The sequence below is a fragment of the Typopeltis vanoorti genome, chromosome 7 (assembly GCF_054136105.1).
Source record: "Typopeltis vanoorti isolate ZY-2024b chromosome 7, IOZ_Tvanoo_1.0, whole genome shotgun sequence".
NCBI lineage: Eukaryota > Metazoa > Arthropoda > Arachnida > Uropygi > Thelyphonidae > Typopeltis > Typopeltis vanoorti.
In genome coordinates this window covers 17,745,874-17,770,734 of record NC_143555.1, presented here as the reverse complement: position 1 = coordinate 17,770,734, position 24,861 = coordinate 17,745,874, and the positions used below count along the sequence as shown (strand labels likewise).

Sequence of the window (24,861 nt, the reverse complement as noted above, 5' to 3'; positions counted from 1 at the left end):
TAAAATGAATTTAACATACACATGCTGCTCAATTCTGCATCTTCGGGCTGTGCAAAAATCACCAAGAAATAATATCCATTTTAATTTATTAACTCACAACAGCTGACTAGTTTTTCTTTCTTTCTTTAATATCAAACTGACACAGAAAAAGGTTGGAAGATATAAAACATATCAGAGTGGTGTAGGCAAGTGATCAATGACAGAAGAAATCTACAGAGATGTTTCTTCACTAGATCTGTATTCCTTGGAGAAAACATGAGGGGAAATGTTCAAAAACAAAGATGACAGAGAAATTAAAGAGGAGAAAGAAGCTGGTTTGGTAATATTTTTTTTATGATTTTTTTTTATTATGTCTCAGATAAATTACATACGTTTATTTTCTGAGGTAAATTACATACATATATACAATATTATTTTTATATATATATATATATATATATATATATATATACATACATGGGTGGTCTGAAAAGTTCTCGGCCTCAATCATAAATGGCAACACTATTGGCAATTTTTTTTTTCCTAAGTTGGTACATCTGTCATAAGCATCCATGTGAAATTGCAAGTCATTCGATTAAATGGTAATTTTTATACAGCTGTCAGAAGCCAAAGTGTTGTCTGTATCCCTTGAAATGGATAAAATTGAGTACCATGCAATTATAAAATTCTTTGTAAAAGAAGGTTTAATGCCAAAAGAAATTCATTCAAAGTTCATAAAAGTTTATGGGCACTCTTCTCCTTCATTATCAACAATTAAGAAATAGGCTGCCGAGTTTAAACGTGGCTGTACCAGCCTTGAAAATGATCCATGTGATGGCCATCCAAAAAGTGTAACAACACCAGAAATCATTGTACATGGTATTGGATGACTGGTGAATCAAAGTGCGTGAAATTGCTGAGACTGTAGGCATTTCAAAAGAACATGTAGGATATATTTTGCATGAAGAATTGCAAATGAAATAGCTTTGTGCAAGATGGGTGCCACACTGATCAAAAAAGCACTTGTATGAAAATATCCAAACAGTGCTTGGAGCATTTTAACAAAAATAAAACTGATTTGGTACATTGATTTATTACTATGGATGAGACTTGGATTCACCAATACACACTAAAATCCAAACAGCAGTCAAAACAGTGGACAGAAGCTGACTGTTCAGTGTCAAAGAAGACAAGGTCAAGGCATTGGTGTTTTGGGATGCCAAAGGCATTTTGTTTATTAATTATTGTGAAAAGGGTAAAACAATAACGGGAGAATATTATTCCGATCATTTAACCAGACTAGATAAAAAAATTCGTGAGAAAAGACCCAGTTTGCAGAAGAAAAAATATCATCTTTCATCAGGACAGTGCACCTGCCTGCAAAGTGTTTTGGCAATGGAAAAATTAAGGGATCTGTACTATGAATTGTTGAAAGATCCACCCTATTCCCCAGATTTAGCTCCCTCTGCCTTCTATCTCTTCCCAAAACTAAAAATCTTCCTCGCTGCTCAGAGTTTTTCTTCCAATCAAGAGGTGAGTGCATCTGTAGAGGAGTATTTTGCACATCTTACTGAGAACCACTAAAGGGATGGGAAATGTATTAGTCTTAAGGAAGATTATGTTCTCATCTCATCTCATCTTCCTTTTCCCCTCTTTTATCTTGAGATGTAATAAAAATAATTTTGGAAATTATAAGCCGAGAAATTTTCTGACCACCCACGTTTAGTATTTATAATACATTACATTAACAGAATTGTGCATAACAGATACTGGTACTACATGATATTTTTTTAAATAATAATAATAATAATAACAATAATAATCATTTACACAACATATATTATTATAACATTAACAATGATGAATATTAGATTTTTTTTTTGCATTTTTTACACTCTATATATGCAATAACAATAAATATTATTATCTTTGAGTTTCTTATTTGGTTTTAAAACAATGTGGGATTTAATATCCCCTTAATTTGAATAATGTTTATATCGCTGAAATGAAGCCTATTGGCTCCTTATATTTAAGTAACTTAATGGTTGCACCTGTTTGACAACTCGTATAGCAGAGTATATAAGTTCTTTTTGCTATACCCTTTGGTATCTATTTGGTCTAGCTACTCACTGATGAAGCCTCAAAAAAGGCTGAAACCGGTCTGGGTAGTGACCACCATAATGTAATAACAGCATACATTTCCTATGAAATGTGTTTTTACATTATGGAAAATACCAAGATTAGCTATCAGAACTTTCCCCACCTTTGCAACGAGTTGCCTGAGATTGTACAACGTACTAGGACTACTTGCATTAGCTCATGCTAGTAATCTCCGATACTTTTATAGTTTACTATATTCGGCATGAAATTCTCTGATTCCAATCTTTGAGTTTCTTATTCAGTTTTAAAACAATGTAGGATTTAATATCCCCTTAATTTGAATAATGTCTAGATAATAATTTTTTTCTATTATCATCATACAGAGTATTTACATATGTACAATTAAGACATATTACATTTTCTGCTCTGTACAAAATTCTGTAAGCAGTTTAAAATATCTTATTTCTTTTTAATATTTTTTTCTTTAAATATAAATACACTTTTTTTTTTCATATCAGTGTCATCATTTATTATTATACACAGTATTGACTTATACATTACAATAATTTGCAGTCTATGATTATGAGGATTAGTTGAATGAGGTGGGCTAATCCCCCCCCCACTTCAAAGCTAGGGTTAGCTTTTATGAAGAGTGTAGGATTAGCCTTCACTATTTATGTTGTTTGGTATTGTTTATGGATGGAATGTACATGTCGGATGCTTGAGATTTGTCATGTGTATATAAGTGTTAATGCTATATTAACTGTGTTGGTATAGTTTCCAGAGTTCATGTTTTGATGTTTTGTAGTTGTCTATGTGTTTTAAATTTATTGGTAGGTTGATGCGTAGCGTGGGCATCAGATGCAATCTCACAAAAAAACCGTATGAGATGTTGAAGGGTCTAGGGATGTAAAGAGTTGTTCTGGGTTGTGTTATGCGATATGTGTCTCTGTTGTTACAATAGGTGATGTTAAAATAATTTCTTAGTAACATTATATAGTGTTTCATATTATGGGCACTCTTCTCTTTCGTTTTTGACAATTAAGAAATGAGCTGCCAAGTTTAAACATGGTCGTACCAGCCTTGAAAATGAACTATGTGAAGGATGTCCAAAAAGCGGAAGTCCAAAAATCATTGATCAAGAGCACAATATGGTATTGGATGACCGGCGAGTCAAAGTGTGTGAAATTGCTGAGACTATAGGCATTTTAAAAGAACGTGTAGGTTATATTTTGCATGAAGAATTGCAAATGAAAAAGCTTTGTGCAAGATGGGTGCCATGCTTGCTCAAAGCAGATAAAAAACATGAAAATCTCTGAACAGTGCTTGGAGTGTTTTAACAAGAATAAAACTGATTTTGTGCGATGATTTATTACTATAGATGAGACTTGGATTCACTATTACACAGAGAATCCAAACAGCAGTCAAAACAGTGCACAGAAGCCGGTTGTTCAGCGCCAAAGATGACAAAGTTGGTTCCATCATCAGGAAAGGTCATGGCATCAGTGTTTTGGGATGCTAGAGGCATTTTTGTTTAATTATCTTGAAAAGGGTAAAACAATAAGGGAATATCATTCCGATCATTTAACCAGACTGGATGAAAAAATTCGTGAGAAAAGACCCAGTTTGCAGAAGAAAAAAATCATCTTTCATCAGGACAATGCACCTGTCTACAAAGGTGTTTTGGCAATGGGAAAATTAAGGGATCTGCACTATGAATTGTTGGAATCAATTCATAGTGCAGATCAACCCTATTCCCCAGATTTGGCTCCCTCTGACTTCTATTTCTTCCCAAAACTAAAACTCTTCCTCGCTGGTCGGCATTTTTCTTCGAATCAAGAGGTGATTGCAGCTGTAGAATGGTATTTTGCAGATCTTATTGAGAATCACTACAGTGAGGGGATAATGACACTGGAGAATCATTGAAATAAATATATTAGCTTAAGGGAGATTATGTTGAAAAACAAAAATAATTTTGAAATTATAAAATCGTTTTTTCATTGTTAGGCCAAGAACATTTCAGACCACCCTCGTATTTTTTACAATAATAATAATTTAACCAAAAAGGAACATTGGTTATTTTGGAGGCAGAGATAGCGTTAATTGCTTATTCCAGAATAAATTAATTAGCATATAATGATACAGCAACTGTGTATCTGTGCTATCCCATATGGATAAAACAGCACTATTTTATGAAACCAACATGAAGCTATTGGTTATAATGTAATTTTTTGTCTGTCAATTGCATGCATTCTCCTGGCTGATTAGCCTGTTCTGAGGGATGAAAAATCAAAGTTTCCAGGAGAAATGAGATCGACTAACTCACTTTTAGTCAAAAAAGAGTCAAAAAAAAAAAAAAAGTGATAAATGTTCCTCACATCATGGACAGGAATCGAATTCAGGTCTCTCTGACCAATGGGCTTCGTCTATACTGACTGAGCTACGATATTATCAAAGCTGAAGGATAATCTTTTTTTTGAATAAACTTATATTATGGAAAAGCTTTTGATACATTGCCACATGACAAGCTGTTGAACTGAAACAAATCGCATTGGATAACAAACTAATAAGTTGGATTGGTGACTGGCTGTCATACAGGTATCAGAAAGTTGTATATATTGGTGTTCAGTGTTCCGAAAGAGGAATCAGGGGGCATTAGTGATGTGCTGAAGGATCTAAATTGGGGGCCCCATTGTTGTTTAATTTGTATATTAATAATACATTTTGGAAAATTATGGAGACAACTACCATGTTTGAGTAAAACTTTAGTTTAATATAAACTAAGATCCACTTTCGACGTTTCGATCTTTATATCAAGGTCATCTTCTGGAGCATATGCACTATATACAGAAAACAAGCTACACTACAATCTACATGGTTTGTTAAAATTACTGACCAACCATTACAGCAATTATTGGCCTGACCTCTGCGGAAAAATATAAATAAAGAAAAAGAAAAGAAAAAAAAAGAAAAAGAAAATATACATCAACGCTAGAGTCCTATCAGTAATATTATCTACTGGTTGTAAAATTACAACCAGTAGATAATATGGGAGCAACAACAAGTCTATGTATATATATATATATATATATATATATATTAACACCATGATCATACATGTATATTCCAACCAGTTGGTATGGAATGGTTTCCAATACTGGCTGAAGGTTGCCTAGAGTCCTGACATATGCTGGATACTACGTGTTAGGTAGGCTGAATGTGTGCCATCCAGATTCTTGGAATTATTATGCCACCATTATTGTTGATATTTGGGTGGTTTATCAGAATTTCACAGGCTTCCTTAAATTTTCTTTCATACCAGGTTTTAGTATGGTGCAAAGAGTGGGTACTTTTCCAGTCAATTTGGTGTGAGGTGTTGAGAGCGTGATCTGAGAGGCGTGCTTCATCAAAATGGTTATATTTAATGTATCTGATGTGTTCTTTCTTATGTATAGAGATTGTACATCCTGTTTCGTCAATGTATGGTAAGTTACAGGTGCAGTGGATCAATAAACTCCAGGATGTGCTAATGGAAGGTGAGGATCCTTAGAGGAGTTGATTAGCGATTGGGGGATAGTGGCGAGCCCATGGCTGTGCCTTCTTTTTGTAGGTAAAATTTATTTTGCCACACAAAGTAACCAGACCGTAGTACGTGGGCAAAGAGGGCCGTAATTTCGGGCAGAAATTTGTTCCGTAGTAGAAGGATTGTGTCATTGATTGGGACATTTGTGAAAAGAGAAGAAACATCGAAACTGACTAAGTCATCTTTGTCGAGTGTTATGTTTTAATTTTGTTTATAAAGTGCTGCGTGTTCTTTATGTAGGAGGGGAAATAACCTACCAACTCCTTGAGTGTTGACGTTAATTTCTTGGCTAAGTGGTAATTAGGGCAATCTATTCCTTCCACAATAGGTCAAAGCGGCACATTTTGCTTGTGTACTTTCGGGACACCATATATTCTGGGAGAGCAGGCATAGTGGGGTATAAGTTTTTTAACCGTGTCTGATGGCCATGAAGTGACGGACTTAAGTAGTTTCTCTGTTTTATTCTTTATCTGTGTGGCAAAATAAATTTTACCTACAAAAAGAAGGTACAGTAATGGGCTCATCACTATCCCCCCCCCCCCCCCAATCATTAACTTCTATATGGGAACTTTTGAACAAAGTGCTCTTGATTCCGCCACTCTAAAACCTACAGTGTGGCTTAGATATGTTGACGATATGTTCGTTATCTGGCCGCATGGGCGACAAACGCTAAACACATTCCTCAGCCACCTGAACAAACAACATGAATGCATACAATTTACCATCGAATTTGAAAATCAGAACTTGCTTCCATTACACTGGTCACACATCTTCCTTCAGGCAGTCTATCCTTCACGGTCTACAGCAAACCGACACACACTGGCCAATACATAAACGCTAATTCATACCACCATCCATCACAAAAATATGGAGTCATTAACACCCTTAAAAACAGAGCTATAACAATTTGCTCGAACCAGCAAGCTTTGAAACAGGAACTAAAAATCATCAGCGACGCATTCATAAATAATGGCTATAACAAATATAATCAATGAAATATTTCATAAAACATCAACAAAAAGGAATCTAGACTACAGTAAAACCATAGCCATCCCATACATTAAAGGGTTATCAGAAAAAATCAACAAAATCCTACACCATTATAACCTCAATGCCACCTTTAAACTACCTACTAAACTTAAAAACATATTCAACTCCTCTAAGGATCCTCTCCTTCCATTAGCACATCCTGGAGTTTATTGCATCCACTGCACCTGAAACTTACTGTACATTGGTGAAACAGGACGTACAATCCCTATACATAAGAAAGAACACATCAGACACATTAAATAACCATTTTGGTGAAGCAGGCCTCTCAGATCACGCTCTCAACACCTTACACCAAATCGACGAGAAATGTACCCGCTCTTTACAGCATACTAAAACCTGGTATGAAAGAAAATTTAAGGAAGCCTGCGAAATTCTGATAAATCACCCAAATATCAACAATAATGGCAGCATGATAATTCCAAGAATCTGGATGGCACACATTCAGCCCACCTAACACGTAGTGTCCAGCATATGTCAGGACTCTAGGCAACCTTCAGCCAGTATTAGAAACCATTCCATACCAACTGGTTGGAATGTATATGTATGATCATGGTGTTAATATATACAGGGTGTTCGGGATAAATTTGACAGTTTCGTAAGGAAAAAGAAAATCTTCTTTGTATCTATTAAATTTAATGAATTGACAAAAAACATTACAGGCAGAGTTAATTACAATACTATCAACAAGATTTACTCAAAATAACCACCATTAGCATCGATCACAGGCTTCAATTCTGCTTCGGAACCTCGAACAAGCTGATGCTACAGTCTCCCTGGGAAGGGCCGCAAAAACTGTTTTAATTTTATCCATTAACTGGGCTTTTGTATTACTGGAAGTGCGATTGGTGTCTTTTTCAACTGCGCCCCATACAAAATAATCCATGGGGTTAAGGTCTGGGGAGTTTGGAGGCCAAACATTTGGACTGGTGAAGTCGTAGAAATTTTCAGACAACCATTTTTGACTTTTCCCAGAGGTGTGGCAAGGGGCCGAATCCTGCTGCCATACATACGGCCTACCATTGGCTACCCTTGTTATCCAGGGCTTGACTACAGTTAGCAACTCCACGAACAAAGCCCGAATTCCAATGCCAGGATTCTTCAACACCTGTTCCTGCAGATTTGCGAGGAATTCTGCTGTACGAACGCAATCAGATCGTCTGCTAGGGATCTTTCTTCTTGCTACATCCTCGTAGTCACCATTGCAAGTCTCTAGTTCATGCCTGATTGTTTTTACTGTATTCAGGGAGCATTGGGCAGCAGTCGTAATATCCTTATTTTGATGGCGGGCACAAATCATCATGATACAAGTTATTCTCTTCCATGATTCAGGTGGGTTCCAGCTATCCATCCTTTCTGACATCTTGTATATGAATGAAGAAGGGTCCAAACTTTTAAATGAAGAGAAGTGTGTGTTAATACATGTAACTTACGGAAAAATATAATTAATTATAAATATGTCAAATTTATCCCGAACACCCTGTATATATATATATATACACACACATAGACTTGTTGTTGCTCCCAATGTAATTTTACAACCTGTAGATAATATTACTAATAGGAGTCTAGTTGATGTATATTTTTATATTTATTTATTTTTTCCCGCCAGAGGTCATGCCAATAATTGTTGTAACAGTTGGTCAATAAGTTTAACAAACATGTATTGTAGTGTAGCTTGTTTTCTGTATATAGTGCATATGCTCCAGAAGATGACCTTGATATAAAGACCGAAATGTCAAAAGTGGATCTTAGTTTATATTAAACTAAAGTTTTACTCAAACATGGTAGTTGTCTCTCTCGGATCACCGTGTAAGCCTAAAAGAATGTATATTAATGATATTGGAATGAGTTTATCTGGTGACATGCAGCTGTTTGCAAATGATGCAAAATTGGGGAAAGCCTTAAAGGAGGACTTGAATAGACTGTATGAATGGGCAGGCAAGTGGAACTGTAAGTTCAATGTTGCAAATTGTAAGATTTTGAAATTTGGTAAGCAACAATGAGATACAAAGTATACACTTGGTTGGGAAACTTTAAAGGAGGTAGTAGAGGAGATGAGAGATCTGGGAGTGGTGGTGGTGGACAAGCACCTGAAATTCAGGGGCCACAGTGCACAATTTGTGAAGATGTCACATCAGATAATGGCAATGGTGCAGAGGCCCATGACATGCAAAAGTAAATAGGTTATGATGCCATTGTATAAGGCCTTGATCAGACCTCATATGCATTATTATGCACAGATCTGGTCACTGGGTTTTCATGGTGATGAGAATATGTTAGAAAGGGTTGAGAGAAGAAAAAAAAAAATGAGCCCTAAAAGAAAGGTTCAGAGAAGATTCAGAAAAGTGGTCAGTGGTTTAAGAATGTGAAGTATGAAAACAGATTAAAAGAATGTAAACTGCAAAGCCTAGTGAATAGGAGGAGAAGGGGTGATATGATTGATACATACAAGTTAGTTGTTATCAGGTTGACGTGGAAGAAATTTTTCATAGAAGAGGCCATCCCTGGAAACTGCATAAGGAAGGTGTGAGCAGAAGAGTGACAAGTAGGTTCTTTGCATAGTGAGTGGCTGATGATCAGAATGAGTTGCCTGAGTGTGTAGTGAATGTTGACACAGTGAATCAGTTTAAGGCATGGTTGGATGAGGTTTGCATATCCCACGATGAGTCTCTGACTCCATGGAGGTCAGATGTTAATAAAAATAATAATGATAATAATAATGATAATTATTATTATTATTGCCATGGAGACAATGAATGCAGTCCTATATCTGCATTAGATAACTAAACTGATGATGTTCAATTGCAATCAATCAAAAATACCTGACAGGCTACACTTGACCAATTCCTAGAATGCCATTAACTACAAAGTGCATGCACATTTAATACATATATAAATTAAATTATTTTTATGGAAAATATTTTAATTTAATTAAATGCAATTGTTTAAGTCCATCTATAGGTCAGTAATTCTGCTACCCAATAAACAAAAAACTTTTATATAAACTTGTCTTTTGTCTTATGCATATACATCTTTGAAACTCTACGTGCAACTTCACATAATTGGGACATATGCTTAATTGAGTGAAATTATGTTATTAATGATGTGGCTGAATTAAGCAGAATCCACTGTATTGTAAAATTTAAGATAAATTACAGTTATTTAAAAAATTACCTCTGATTTAGCTTTTTTATAATGCTGTGTGGTGCAATCTAGTTTCCATAAACTGCTTTTATAATCCACTGAAATTCTGGCCACCTAAAAGATATAAAAGCAAACACTATAAAGTTTATTAAAACAGTACATTAAATTGAGCATGTAAGTACTGAATCTTTTCTTAGTCTTTTTAATGAGTTTTAAATAATGTGAAGAATCTAAACTTGGCATGAAGCCAGTGCTCTAATATCAAATACAGCAGCAACGAAAGACATTATATTAGAGCAATCAAAGCATGTAGGTGTTTAAGACATAATCGAAATATTATCATGATGAAGAGAGAGAGAGAGAGACAATAAAGGCCCAATGCAATTTTAAATCAATAGTGATAATGTGTGATAAGTTTTGATGATGTCCTTTACTTGGAAAGACCTGGACTTTTCATTTGAACGTGAGTTAGTCGGAAGTGGCAGAGTTTCTTCTCTCAGAAACTCGAGTTTTTCATTCCACAAAACAGGCAAACTAGTCAAAAGAACACGAACACACACACAAGAGAATACAGGAATAAGGATTAACTACCCTATTACATTGAAGCTGGTTTTGAAAGCCTGCATGGTACAGTGTGTCTATGCATACACATAAAAAAGTGGGAGAGAGAGAGAGAGAGAGAGCGAATTTAAAATAAATGAAAGTTAAAAAATATAAAGTTAATATAAAATTGAAATAAAATTAATGCATGAATTTTTTCAAGTTATACAGCTGTTTCTTCTGCTTTTTAAGTCTTTAAGCTTGGAAAGTTAATTCACTGTGGGCATTTCATATGCATTCGTTCATAAAAATTCTTGAACTTTGAATATGACATGAAAGGTGATGTGGAATTCTAAGTATGATTCCATGTAGGATACATATAGTAATATGGTATGCTAGTAGAGTGGATGGATAGATGGATGCATGCATGGAGAGATCTGATGAATGAAGGTGATGGAGAGAAAATGAGAGAGAGAGAGGGAGAGAGAGAGAGAAACTTAGTTTACTAGCCCCCCCCCCTCAAATGTATTAACTGGGGATCCAAATTGATCATGCTTTTCTTAGGACCACAATCTGCTAAGCTTGATATTTTGCTTGTACTAGTAACCATACTGGCTTGTTAAAAATGGTAACTTCCAATTGATACAGATGACAAAATGGTGAGTGGCATGTCTTTGTGAACAAAGTCTTGCTTTAGTGAAATGAACCACACTTTAGTTTACCAAACATTGGTTCAGTAAACTGTATTTGGCAAATGGAAAATTACTGAGTTATTAATGTTAGCAATTTTAATGAAACCCAACAAATAAAATGATATTTGTTGGGTTTCAAACACAACAGGTTATCATTTAAAAATGATAACCTGTTGTGTTTCTTCTGGATCTTTTAAAGAGAGTAAGTTAACAATGAACATCTCTTCCTGCTTTCATCTTACGATGATTTTGCATTAGTAATTCTACAAATATTAATTGACCAATATGGAGTTAGTCATTTGTAGCACCCTGTTTTCCAATATGTTTTTGGAATGCTAATTCAATATTTCCTAGTGTTTTATGTGGGAGGGGAAGGGGGGATTCTTCAATGGTTTTCTCTGTGTTCGGCAACCACTTAAGATGTTATTGATATTTCAGTTCATATTGCATAGTCATAAAGCAGAGAAAGCAGGAAGAATTCGTACAAATTTCATATTGGAGAGAAGGTTTTCCTGTCTATCACTGTAGGGAATCAAGGTTTGACACACCCACACCATGCATGCTGCCGTCTTGCAGGGAAACCAAAGAGACCCAGTATGATAGGTAGAGCAATGAGAAATCTTTCATATCATCTATAATGTTCTTTGAACCCTGATTTAATGAACTCTAATAGTTGACAGAAATTACATGTGCGATTTACTCAGATTTTATACAGTAATAAACAAAACTTCTACATGTTTCACTGTTTCAAACTAACAGCTTTGCCAGGAAGATAAATATACTAGAGAATATACAAAAAAAAAAAAAAAAAAAAATCGGAACAATTCTAATAGCAGTTGTTTTGAAATGTATTAATCTATTTCATGATGTTCTGAGAAAATATATGCAGTGGGACCACTTTTATTCTTCCAATCTAAACATGATGGCAGAACTCCAACACAAGAAAACCTTATGATAATAGGACTGTAGAGATGCATTTGATGTGGTTCCACTGAAAATTTTTTTTAATCATCTGTGTGTTATTATATTTATTATGTATATTTTTTGTTTTATTTAAATATTTCTTTTATTTTAATTAATTTTTATTTTTTCTCCAGATGTCAGGCTAGTGTAAACAATTAACAAAGCAGTTAAATTTATCTTACTTTTGTGTAGTGTCATGTAGCCAGTGTTGTGTTTATATGTATGTTTTCCAGATGATGACTTTGATATACAGATCGAAACATCCAGTGTTATTTTCTTAATTGTAAGTAAACTAATTGCTCTAACATGTTTTTGTCTCCATAAATTCTACATAATGGATGCTGACCACCGTGTGACCCTGAAAGAAGGAACTTCCAATCCAAAGATCATGCATAAATGAAAGTTTCATATGTAAAAATTATGCAAATTATAATGGGTAACATTGTTACACATACCTAAGAAGCGAATGTATGCTGTGCATTATGGAACACATTGTGCTACTTGATATGAAGACAAATGCTCTAAATATGCAGGTCATTTTCATGACTTGTATACAGATTTCTTTATGCTTGAATAAAGTAAGGATGAAAGCAAGAATTTTTTTTATGTTTTTTTTTTTAATATAGTAATATCCTATCCTATCCTTCCCAGTAAAAAAAAAATCTTGCTAAAACTAGATCATCAGAAAAAAGACCATTACAGGTTTGAATCTAGTGGCCAATACAAGTAAGTTTTCTAGACCTTACATTGGGTGGTTCCCAAGTTAGTCTTTTTTTTTTTTTTAGGTCAAAAAATCAATTATACACCTCTGAATCAAAAAATTAGAATATCAAAGAAAATGTGTTGAATGATTTGTAATTCTAATTTATTGCATAGAAAATATTTATTAACAAATATGAATTAGCATCATCTAAATCTACATACTTTTGTAGATTATAAAACTATGTAAACACATAAAAATGTAATATAAATTATAAGAGAACTGTTATTTGAAAACATTCATAAAATTAGAATAATGCAAAAATAAATGCACAAAAATGACAGTCAAAGGGAAACAACATGATAATTAGTACTTTGTTGTATCCCGCTTAGATTTTATGACTGCTCGTAAATGGCTGGGCATATTATTAACTAGCAGTTCACAGTCTTTTTTTATCAAAACATGCCCATATGGGCTGCAGACTAGAAACAAGTTCATTTTTGTCTCTTGGGACAACTTCTTGAAGGTGTTTCTTCATAATACACCACAAATTCTCAATGGAGTTTAAATCTAAATGAGTTTGCCTGCCAAGGAATTACATTGATTTGACTTTCTTCGAGCCATGTAGTAGTGGACTTGGAAGTGTGACAAGAAACTGAATCTTGCTGAAAAAGGAAATTACCATCATATAAACCTTGTGATGCCAGTAACATAAAGCGCTCAAGAATTTCTTGGTACACTTTGGAATCGACTCTTTCGTACACAGCTTACCTGGACCCTCTGTGATCATACAAGCCCACACCATGACAGAGATTGCAAATTTCACCAAACATTTCATGCATTCTTTATCATATGAGAGAGAGAGATATGGAAGTGCGAGAAGAGGAGAGAATGGAAATGGTAGGAGACGCTAGAAGACGAGAGGATGGAAACAGTAGTAGGAGAGACAGAATGAGAGAGGAATATGGAAGCACTAGAAGTGGAGAAAATAGAAACAGTAGGAGAGAGGGAATGAGAGAGATGTATGGGAGTGCTAGAAGAGGAGAGAATGGAAACAGTAGAAGAGAGAGAGATATGGGAATGAAAGAAGAGGAGAGAATGGAAACAATAGGAGCGAGGGAATGGTAAGAGGTATAATGTATGGCGACTCAATGATCCGTGGTGTTCAAGATAGGATGCGTGAGGAGTGTCTGCCAGGAGGAACAATAGAAAGGGTGGCTATGGCAATTAACAGAGGTGAAAGGGTGGATGAGATGATTGTGATGGTAGGAACGAATGACTTGAGTGGTAATGTAAGTGGGGCAGCGAGAGATATGAGATTTTTGCTTGAGACTGTATGGAAGAAGACAGAGAGAGGAAAAATAGTGTGCGTATTGCCTAGGTATGATAATGATGAGCTGAGCAGGAGAGCGGTGATATTGAATGGCATAATAGCGAGAATGTGTGACAAGAGAGGACTGGTATATGTGGATGCTTGGAGTGCGTTTGAGGAAAGAGAGGAATTGTATGTGAGAGACCGTTTACATTTGAATGAGGAAGGACGTAGGCATCTGGAGAGATTGCTGTTCTGAACGAGTCGGTGTGTCCCAGGGAGGATGATAGCAGGGGTGGCCTCTTGTGGGAATGGATACTTGGGAGAAGGGAGACAATGTCAGGTAACACTGAGCCCAGTGGAGTCTAGAAGGGATAATGCTGGGTATAGAAACAATGGCATTTATATGCTTTATACTAATGCCAGGAGTATCCGGAATAAGGGAGAGGAATTGGTGGCGCAGATAGCATCAGCCTGGCAAAAATTATTGCGATCACTGAGACGTGGTTGACAGAAGGGAATATAACAACAGGAATAGAAGTCGCTGGGTATAGCATTTTTCGTCAGGATAGGAGGGGAAAGCGTGGTGGTGGGGTACTGCTTATGATAAGTGATGACCTATGTCCTCTAAGAGTGGAGAATTTGGAAGGAAGTGAGACAAATGATTTTGAGAGCGTATGGTGTGAGGTAGAGGTAGGCAAGACAGGATATTTAGTGGGGTGTTGCTACAGACCCAGGAGCACAGAGGATGGGGACCAGGAGATGTTTAGACAGCTAAGTTTGGCAAGTGCAAAGAAGAATGATTGTTATGGGAGATTTTAACTTAAGTAGTATAAATTGGAGAGAGGAAGATGCATGTAGCAATAGGGGAATGGAATTTCTAGAATTCTTGAGGGACAAATGTCTTAGGCAACATGTAACAGAAGGAACAAGAGGTTCAAAAGTTTTGGATTTGGTTAGAGCATCAGAAGAGTTGATAATAATTGAGTTGACGTCTCTCCCACCAGTTGGAGAGAGTGACCATATGGTGTTGACTTGGAAAATGAATAGACATGCAGGAGTATCAAAGAGACGGGAACTTATGTGGAATTATAAGGCAGGTGATTATAATAGTCTTAGACGTCAACTTCGGGAAGTTTCATGGAGGGAGGAATTGGAAGGCCGGGATATCACTAGTGCATGGGAAATTGTGAAAGAATATTTGTTATCAGCAATGGTAAGTTGTATACCACGATTGAAGAAGAGGACGCAATTTGGAGTAAAGTCGATGACAAACAATATTAAACAGGAATTGCATGCGAAAAAGAGGCTACGGAAGAGATATAAGGAGACAGGTGAAGAGATGCATGAGGAATATAAGACACAGGCCAGAAGAGGGACTACTGTGGTATGGAAAGCGAAACTGGAATATGAGAGGAGATTGGCCCTAAGATCCAAAGAAAATCCTAGGGAATTTTTTAGATATGTGGCCAGTAGGAGGAGAAATGACTGTGGAAGAATGATATTGTGGGATAAAAATGGGAATAGAGTGACTGATGCAGAGGACATAGTGGAATAGTTCAATGAACACTTTATTGGAGTATTTCATCCTGGAGGAGTCAGTTTTAATGCTAGAGGGATAGGACTGGTTTGAGGTCTGGAAGTACAGGAGGAGAGCATGTTTCAGATACTGAGTACTCTGGATGTCAGTAAAGCTGTGGGACTGGATGGTATTTCACCACGAGTTTTGAGAGAATGTGCTAGGGAATTGACAGTGCCTTTAATGTGGCTTTTCAATGAATGTCTGGCTTCGGCAAAGGTGCCCAGGGAATGGAAGGAAGGTAAGATAGTGCCATTGCATAAGGGTGGTAACAGACTGGAAGTGTCTAATTATAGGCCAGTCTGTGTGTCATCAGTAGTTGTTAAGATCTTGGAGAAAGTAGTGAGGGACCGTATACAGCACTGGGCAGATGAGGGTAATGTTATCTGTGAGAATCAACAGGGATTTGTGAAAGGATGCTCTTGTTTTAGCAATATGCTAGCCTTTTATAATAAAGTTACAAGAACATTAGATGAGGGAAAGGCATATACTTCAATTTTCTTAGACTTGGCAAAGGCATTTGACAGGGTGCCACATGATAAGCTGATATTTAAGTTGCAGCACATGGGTCTGGATGTCAGATTGGTCAACTGGATTCAGGATTGGCTGTCTGATAGGTATCAGAGAGTTGTGTATGGTGGAGCAGTTTCCAGGAGGCAGAGGGTTACAAGTGGGGTCCCACAGGGCTCAGTACTAGGACCTATATTGTTTAACCTTTATATCAATGACATAGCCAGTGGATTGCAGGGGGATATTCAGTTGTTTGCAGATGATGCGAAGCTGGGAAGGATTATTAGTAATAGTGCAGATGTGGTAGCCCTGCAAGAGGATTTAAATAAGCTAGATAGATGGGCAAATGAATGGGGGTTTCAGTTTAATGCAGCAAAATGTAAGGTCTTGAGGTTTGGGAAACATCGATGGGATGCTGCATTCTCTATGGAAGGAGTTATACCAGAGGAAGTAGGGGAGACAAGAGATCTGGGGTTGATAATATGATGGAATACCCACTGACCAGCAAGCAATGACTGAACTTGAGAGTGGAAAGCTGGTGCTACCCTGGACTCTATACCAGCACCACAGATTTGGCAACACCGTTGACCCTTGCAGGCAAACAAACTAGCCGATTGATCCTATCCAAGACCGCTTGTCTTGCCAAAGCTGAGGCCAAAATAGTGCAAGGACATCATCCAGATGTTCACAGGTCACACTGCATGGCAAATGCTGCTGTGTTTGCCATGCAGTGTGAGGTAAAGTGTCAGGAGAAGTAAAGCAAAAAGAATACATGAAAAAAGCAAAGGAAACGAGGAAGAATGAAAAGGACCAGTGCCATCACTGGGAGGTCCCCCCCCCCCTCCACCATGAATAGGTGCCCACATGGTGGGAGTTAGAGTGGATGGAGATATGCTTGAGAGAATGACCAAATAATGTGGAATATAGTCTCTTTCGAGCAACAAAATTGAATAGGGCAGTCAATTTAAGATGTAAAAGTGGTTGGGATCTAAGATGATGCTGCAGTCTCTGTATACTAATGCTAGAGGTATCAGGAATAAGAGGGAGAAGTTTTCATCACTGGTTAGTGCAGCCTTGCCAAAAGTTATATGTATTAGTGAGACTCGGCTAACATTACAGGGATAGAATGCGAAGGGTTTAGTACTTTCAAGGAGGATAGAGAAGACAGGATGAGTCACAGGGTACTGATAATGCAGATGAACTGCAGTAAGAGTAAAAGACAGGAAAGCACATGGCAGTTCTTTTGAGGAATCTGATGTGAGATGAGGTCAATAGAACAAAGTATTATAAAACTGGCTGCTATAGGCTGGGGGTGGGGGATTCCAAGGATGATGTTCAAGTCATATATCAGCAAATCAGTACAGTGAGTGCAAGTCAAGTAATTGCAATGGGGACTTCAATTATGGAGCCACAGACTGAAAGGAGGAAAGATCAAAAGGATTTAGTCCACTAGAAAGGCAGGAAGGAAATGAAATATATACACATACTGAGAAATAATTACTTAAAATAGCATGTGGTAGAGGACAAATCAGGAGTATAAGAGTGTTGGATTTGGTCAAAGGATAACAAGATTTATCCATAACCAAGGTGGTCAAATTGCCTCTGATTGGCGAGAGTGATCTTGCCAAGGCAATTTAGGAATGGAAAACCATTCCTAAATGTTTTGCATCCAAACTTCTGATGGTATTCCTTGCCACTTCCATATACTGCAAACTTACTTGACAAGTAGATACACACACAGATGAACTCAACTCATCACCTTTTGTAGAAACAAAGCATGGTAAAAACATCATTCAGCAGAGCTCAAACCATCATTCCAGTGATGCTACAGTTAGATTCGACACTGGATAGAATCCCCATATCATCCAAAGACGGTTACACTCCATTTTCTCAGCAAAAGAGAAAAGGTTTCCATTTCCTTTTATCTAGTATTGTATTTCCGAACACATCGCCTGAATATTAAGGAAGTTTCAATTCACTACTACATTTCAATTCACCACTATAAAAAACTGTGCAATAAATTTCCCAGTTTTTTATATTAATATGAATTCCTAATGTGAATTGGAATGACAATTATTCATACTATAGTATATATATATATATATATATATATAATGCTTGTTTATAAAAGAAAAACAACTCTTCAGAATTTCCCATACCTTTAAAATGAATAATAAATATATAAATCTATCATTTTAGTCTAGTAGAAAGTATTTCAACCATGAAGCACATCATTGATTGCATAAAACACTTGCCTTGAATAATTAGTCAACTGTTTATGTTCTTATCATGTTTCTAACTAGCTACTGCATGCAGTTTTTGTATTACTAAAGATGGAGTGTGTTATTCATTTTGAGGTACTTGATGTTTCAAACTTAGCCACACCACCTCGCCCCACCCCCACCCTTGAAGCTCTTGACCAAATTTCTTATGGTCCAATTTAAAGGTGACTAACATGGCAACGGCATATATTTTCTAATAAAGAGTCATAAAAAGATATCAACCAATGCTACTGCATAGGGGGAGTCGACGCGTCTGGGGCTGCAGTCTAGGCTCCTGATGATAAATATGCTATGAGAACTCATATTAACATTTTACAACTGAATATCAACGGTACTCAGAGAAAAATGAATGAACTTAAATACATGCTTTACAAAAACAATATCCTTATACCTTATATTTTATAATGCTTGTTTATAAAAGAAAAACAACTCTTCAGAATTTCCCATACCTTTAAAATGAATAATAAATATATAAATCTATCATTTTAGTCTAGTAGAAAGTATTTGAGAAACCTTGTCTACAAGAAACAAAATTAACAAAAATCTGAACTTCAGTATCAAAGGATACACAGTTCTTAGGAAGGATAGAGAGGAAAGAGCAGGTGGCAGGCTTGCAATTCTTTTGAAGACCCTTTAGGAAAATTTGAAGAAAAGAGCAAAGCTAATAATAATGGCAAATCCCTGTTGGATTTCTGCTCAGAACATTGATTGGTTATTACTAACACTATGTTCCAACATAAAAATGTGCACAAATTCACAGGGAGAGAAGAGGCAAGGAATAAGAAAAGTCTCATTGACTATGTTATTGTTGATAGTGATGTTTTCTCCCTGGTGCAGGACACCAGAGTGTACAGAGGATTTGAAATTGGAAGTGATCACTATTTAGTCTTGAGCAGGATAAAACTGAATTTCATATTGAAAAGAATAACATGTAAGAAAGTTTTAAAGTGAATAAAAGTTGAGCAGCTCTCAGATGTGAACTGTAGACTAAAATACACAAAGATTACCGAAGAAAAAATGAAAGAGTTTGAGAACAGGAATCAAACCTTGGAGATTCAGTGGCAAACTCTGAAGAAAACATTGATTGATTCTGCCAGAGAGGCATGTAGTGAGGTTGTCTACAAGGATAAAAAAATGAGAACTCCCTGGTGGACACAGGAAGTTAAAGAGGTAGTGAAGGAAAAGAAGAAAGCATATCAAAAGTTCCTGGCAAATAAGTCAGCTTGCACTCTTAGAGAATACAGAGACAAATGCAAGAATGCTAAACACTGTGTAAAACTAGCTAAACAAAAGTCATGGGAGGACTTTGGCAAGAATATAGAAAATAAATATCAAGAAGGTGGGAAAATATTCTGGAGGTTGTTGAAGAAGCTTAGGAATGGATGAAAGAGTGCTGTAAAAGGAGTTATAGATGATAAATGTGACATGAAAACAGGAGGAAAAGATATCCTTGAAGTATGGAGTAACTACTTTGAAAAACTGCTAAATGAAACATGCAGTGATGACAGCACAGTGGTAAAAAACACTGACCAGGCATGCAGTCAGGAATACATATCCATACTTGAAGTAGAAATAGCCATCAAAGACTTGAAATGTGGAAATGCAGCAGGAGTAGATGATATTCGACCAGAAATGCTGAAGTATGGTGGTATAAGAGTCTTACAGTGGTTGCACTGCATAGTTCAGAAAGCCTGGACAGAGGGACGAATTCCCAATGATTGGAGTAGAGCTCTCATAGTACCCATATATAAAAAGAGAAATAAAACTGAATGTGAGAATTACAGAGGTATTTCCCTACTGAGCCTGGCAAGATCTATGCAAGTATACTTGAGAAACTGTTGAGATGAATTGTGGAAGAAAAGCTTGGTGAAGAACAAGCTGGATTCAGCCCAAATAGAAGCTGTCAGGATCAGATCTTCACTTTACAACAAATAGTCGAGAAAGCATGGGAATATAACAAAGATCTGTATTTAAGTTTTGTCGATTTGGAAAAGGCATATGACAAGATGCCAAGAGAGAAGCTATTCAAAACGCTACAGTTGTATGGTGTCATTTGATCATTATATATAGCAATACTTAGTCTTTATTTGAGTTGTATGTCAGCAGTTAGAATTGAAGCAAGTACAGGAAGATGGTTTAATGGTAAATCTGGTGTGAGATAAGGATGTACATTATCCCCTCTGTTATTCATTATCTATATGGATCACATTATGAAGGAAAGTGGTGTTAAACATGATATCAAAATTGGAGATGTTAATGTCAGCTCTTTGCTTTATGCGGATGATGTTATACTTCTAAATAAATCCGCTACAAGTCTGCAAGATTCTCTGACTAAATTGAATAGCTGTTGTAATAGATATGGTATGAAGGTCAGCAATAAAAAGGCAAAGACAATGAAAGTAGGCAGAATCATTGAAAATGTCAATTGTGTTGTGAATGGAGAACCTGTGGAACAAGTAAAACAGTTCAGCTACTTAGGCACGATTTTTACTTAAGATGGTAAATTAAATATAGAAATAGACAACAGAATCAGCAAAGCTGGAATGGTGGGAAGTCAATTCATATGGAATAAGAGAGAAATTAGTCGGAATACTAAATTAGCTGTATACAAGATCGTGTTCAAACCAGTTTTAACTTATGGATCTGAGAGCTGGGTCAGAAGTAAAACACTTGACCAAAGACTAGCGACCGCAGATATGAGAGTTCTGAGAAAGATTATAGGTGTGAACAGATGGCATCAATGGCATCTGTTCAGGCCATTGATGCTATCGGTTCATGCCTATAATCAGATGTGAACAGATGGCATCAATTTCAATATCATATTAAAAATGAGGATATTAGAAAAGAACTTGACATTGTCAACATCCAGGAATGCGTTAGCAGAGCTAATCTCATGTGGTATGGTCACTTAAACAGAATGGGCGAAGAAAGATTAGCAAAACAAGTGTTCTCTGCCAGGTTGGCAGCAAAACAACCCAGAGGAAGACCGAGATATAGGTGGATTGATACGGTACAAAGTGCCTTAGATGATAGAAATATAAGATCTGATAATGTTGGAGTCTTGACGAGTAACAGACTGATTTAGAGGAAAATTGTAGATAGGAAGTTAGTAATGATGTAATTTTTTTCATGTAGTACTAACATATCCTGTACACCCCTTGAGGGTACATGGCAGGAATTTGATGATGATGTGAAATCAAATTCAAAGAAATCACCCTAAATCAATATTTAAATAATAAAGTTCGACAGAAGCTCAAGCTGTTGAAATACATCTCCCAAACCATTCTATTTCAATCACAAATGTCTACCATCCTGATAATACAAATATTGATACAGACATTATTGAAAAGCTAAGCGAATCTCCAACTGATGCAACCATTATACTTGGTGACCTAAATGCAAAAATCCCAACGTGGGGCTCCCCCGATTTAAACCATAAAGGTCAATAATTGGAAGACCTCTTTACAGATTTGGAACTCACAACAATTAACAATGGACAGAGCACCTATCTCTCTAAAACTATAGGAACTGAATCTGCTATTGACATCACAGCTATTAATTATAGCATTGTATCAAGTGCACAATGGAAAATTTTGGGAATGCCATCAGTGACCACAGACCCATAATAACAACACTAAACTTCAAGATTGATCAAGAACAGCAAATCAAAAGGACATGGAACTTCAGAAAAGCTGACTGGACAAGGTTTACTCAAACCTTGGAGAGCCTCTGTCAAGATGAACCTGTCTCTGGAAACCTCGACAGAAAATTACAAATCCTTACTTCACACATCAGTAAAGCTGCCAAAACAACAATACCAAGAGGCAAGCAGAAAAACACCTGGATACCATACTGGAAAGATCGCAATATTGATTCAATGATTACAGAAAGAGAAAATATCAACGAACAATTCAGAATTAATAAAACTGATGAATACAGAAAGAAATTAATGGACATAACATACAAAAGAGAGCAGGAAATTTGGATGTACAAACAAGAGAAATGGGCAGAGCTTTGCAGTAACCTGGATCCAAGAAAAGACAGCCACTGGAACATTATTAGAATCCTAGACAACAATATCAAAAAAGAGAACCAACAGGAAACCAACTTCATCATAAATGCTGGGAAACAAGCTATTACAAATCAAGAAATTGCAAACACACTGGCAAAAACCTATTCAAACAACTCCAAACTTCAGTATAACAGAGAGGACAAGACCCTCAATAAACTCACAAGTAAAACACTAAAACAAGCAAGAATATACCAAACTAATGACATCTACTCCGAAGAATTTACACTAAGTGAGCTAAATTCATGAATCGAGAAAACTGCACCTAATAAATTCCTGGTAATGATCTTATCTTTGGTCATATGGTCAAACACCTTGGCAAAAATGCCAAAGAACAACTTCTGGACATTCTCAATACCTCTTGGCGAACAGGCAAATTTACAAAAGAATGGAAAAAATCAGTAATTGTACCCATCCTGAAACTTGACAGAAATGCTGAAGAATGTCAAAATTATAGACCTATCGCATTAACTAGCATACTTTGTAAAATTACTGAAAGAATCATACACTCCAGGCTTATGCACTGGCTGACAAAAAATAAAAAAATCAACTACTACCAAACTGCCTATAGAACCCATCATTCGACAACAGATCAATTATTCCACCTTCTGTCAAACAATAATGGACTCATTTCAGGAAAAACCAACAAAAAAGGCAACTGCCATATTCCTTGATATGACTGCTGCTTTCGATCGTGTTTGGATCAAAAAATTAATACAAACAGTACATGATATTGGAATTAGAGGAAACGCTTTAATCTAGATTGCTGATTTCATTAGAGGAAGAAAGATCAAAGTTAGAATCAATGCAGCAATATCAAAAGAGCAGAGAACCTGGGCTGCTGTTCCCCAGGGCTCAGTACTCAGTCCCTTACTATTCCTTCTATATGTCAATAACATTCAACCCTACCTTACAGAAGACACAAAAGTAACTTGCTAAGCAGATGATATAGCCATCTGGCGCACTAGTGCTAAAATCAAATAATCAGAAGAGATTCTAAAAAATTTGGCTTCGTTATGTGGATGATGTGTTTGCTATTTGGCCACATGGCTCACACACACTCCACTCCTTCCTAACACACTTAAACAACCAACATCCCAGAATCCAGTTCACCTTAGAAAAAGAGGAAAACAACACCCTCCCCTTCCTAGACACTTTAATCACCCGCCAGCTTGATGGATCTTTGGTTTTCTCTGTTTACAGAAAACCCACCCACACTGGCAGATACATTCACCAGCAATCCCCCCCCCCTCACAACAATATGGGGTGATAAAAACACTATATAACAGGGCAAAATTAATCTGCTCAGATCACAAGGCCCTGACTATGGAACTAAACCACATCCTCAACACTTTCTTAGCCAATGGCTATAACCCCAAAAAAATCCAAAAAATACTAAAACCTATAAACCACAACCCCCCTCCCCCCCTCCACAATAAAGACTACACCAAGTCTATCACTATCCCCTACATCCAGGGCACCTCTGAAAAAATAACTAATATCCTCAAAAAATATGACCTTACTTCCTGTTACAGACCATATAAAAAGTTGGCATCCCTTATCCGCGCTACCAAAGACCAACCACTTCCCCTAGACCTACCTGGTGTATACCAGGTCCCTTGCAGCTGCAAATTGTCCTACTTTGGCCAAACAGGCAGAACAACAAATATCAGGATTTCAGAACACCAAGACTACATCTGGTTTCACCAGTACAGCCGCTCTGGGTTGGCAGACCATGCCTTAGATACCCACCATAAAATTCGTTGGAAGAAAACAAAAATAATCCATCGCAGCAAGTTTAAATATGAAAGATTATTCAAAGAATCTTCAGCAGCTCTAAAAAACGTTCCTAACCTCAACAAATTCGGGTGCATGAAACTGCCCCAAATTTGGGAGACTTTCATTATGAGAACTTCAGCCCAACTGCCAAGACTACCAAATTAGCCCGCAAGAGGGCACCATTAGGACTTTAGGAACAAAAGTAGTTTCTTACTTTCTTCCTCATTTGCTTTGTTAGTTCCTTAGTGCATGAAGATGGCAATGTGACATTGCCGAAATATAGAAGTGATTCATTAAAGTTATCTTTAATTAATATACTTCATATGCGTTGTTAATTCCATAAATTAATTACCAGTTATGTCTAACCAACGTATAAGTCTTACTACTAGAATCAAAATACCTTGGTATTATGCTTGATCGGGAATTACGTTTTGCACAATACATCTCTAACACTTCCAACAGAGCTCTAAAAAAATTAAATATACTGAAAAGGCTTTGTGGAACAAATTGGGGCGCAAAGCCAAAAATCCTCAAAACTACTTACACTACACTAATAAGGCCAATAATGGAATATGCAGC

The 24,861-nt window shown here is 36.5% G+C and overlaps 1 protein-coding gene across 9 annotated transcripts in view; it reads right to left on the bottom strand.

The window, feature by feature from the left end:
• Adck1 (aarF domain containing kinase 1) overlaps positions 1 to 24,861 on the bottom strand; it is a 433,204-nt gene that overhangs the window by 328,507 nt on the left and 79,836 nt on the right. For all 9 annotated transcript variants that reach the window (XR_016548573.1, XR_016548574.1, XM_090395708.1 and 6 more), the window contains one exon: positions 9,887 to 9,970. Coding sequence is in view for 7 of the 9 variants with exons in the window: in XM_090395708.1 (XP_090251834.1) it covers positions 9,887 to 9,970 (84 nt within the window). In the remaining 2 variants the exon portion in view is untranslated. The remainder of the gene's footprint in view (positions 1 to 9,886; positions 9,971 to 24,861) is intronic.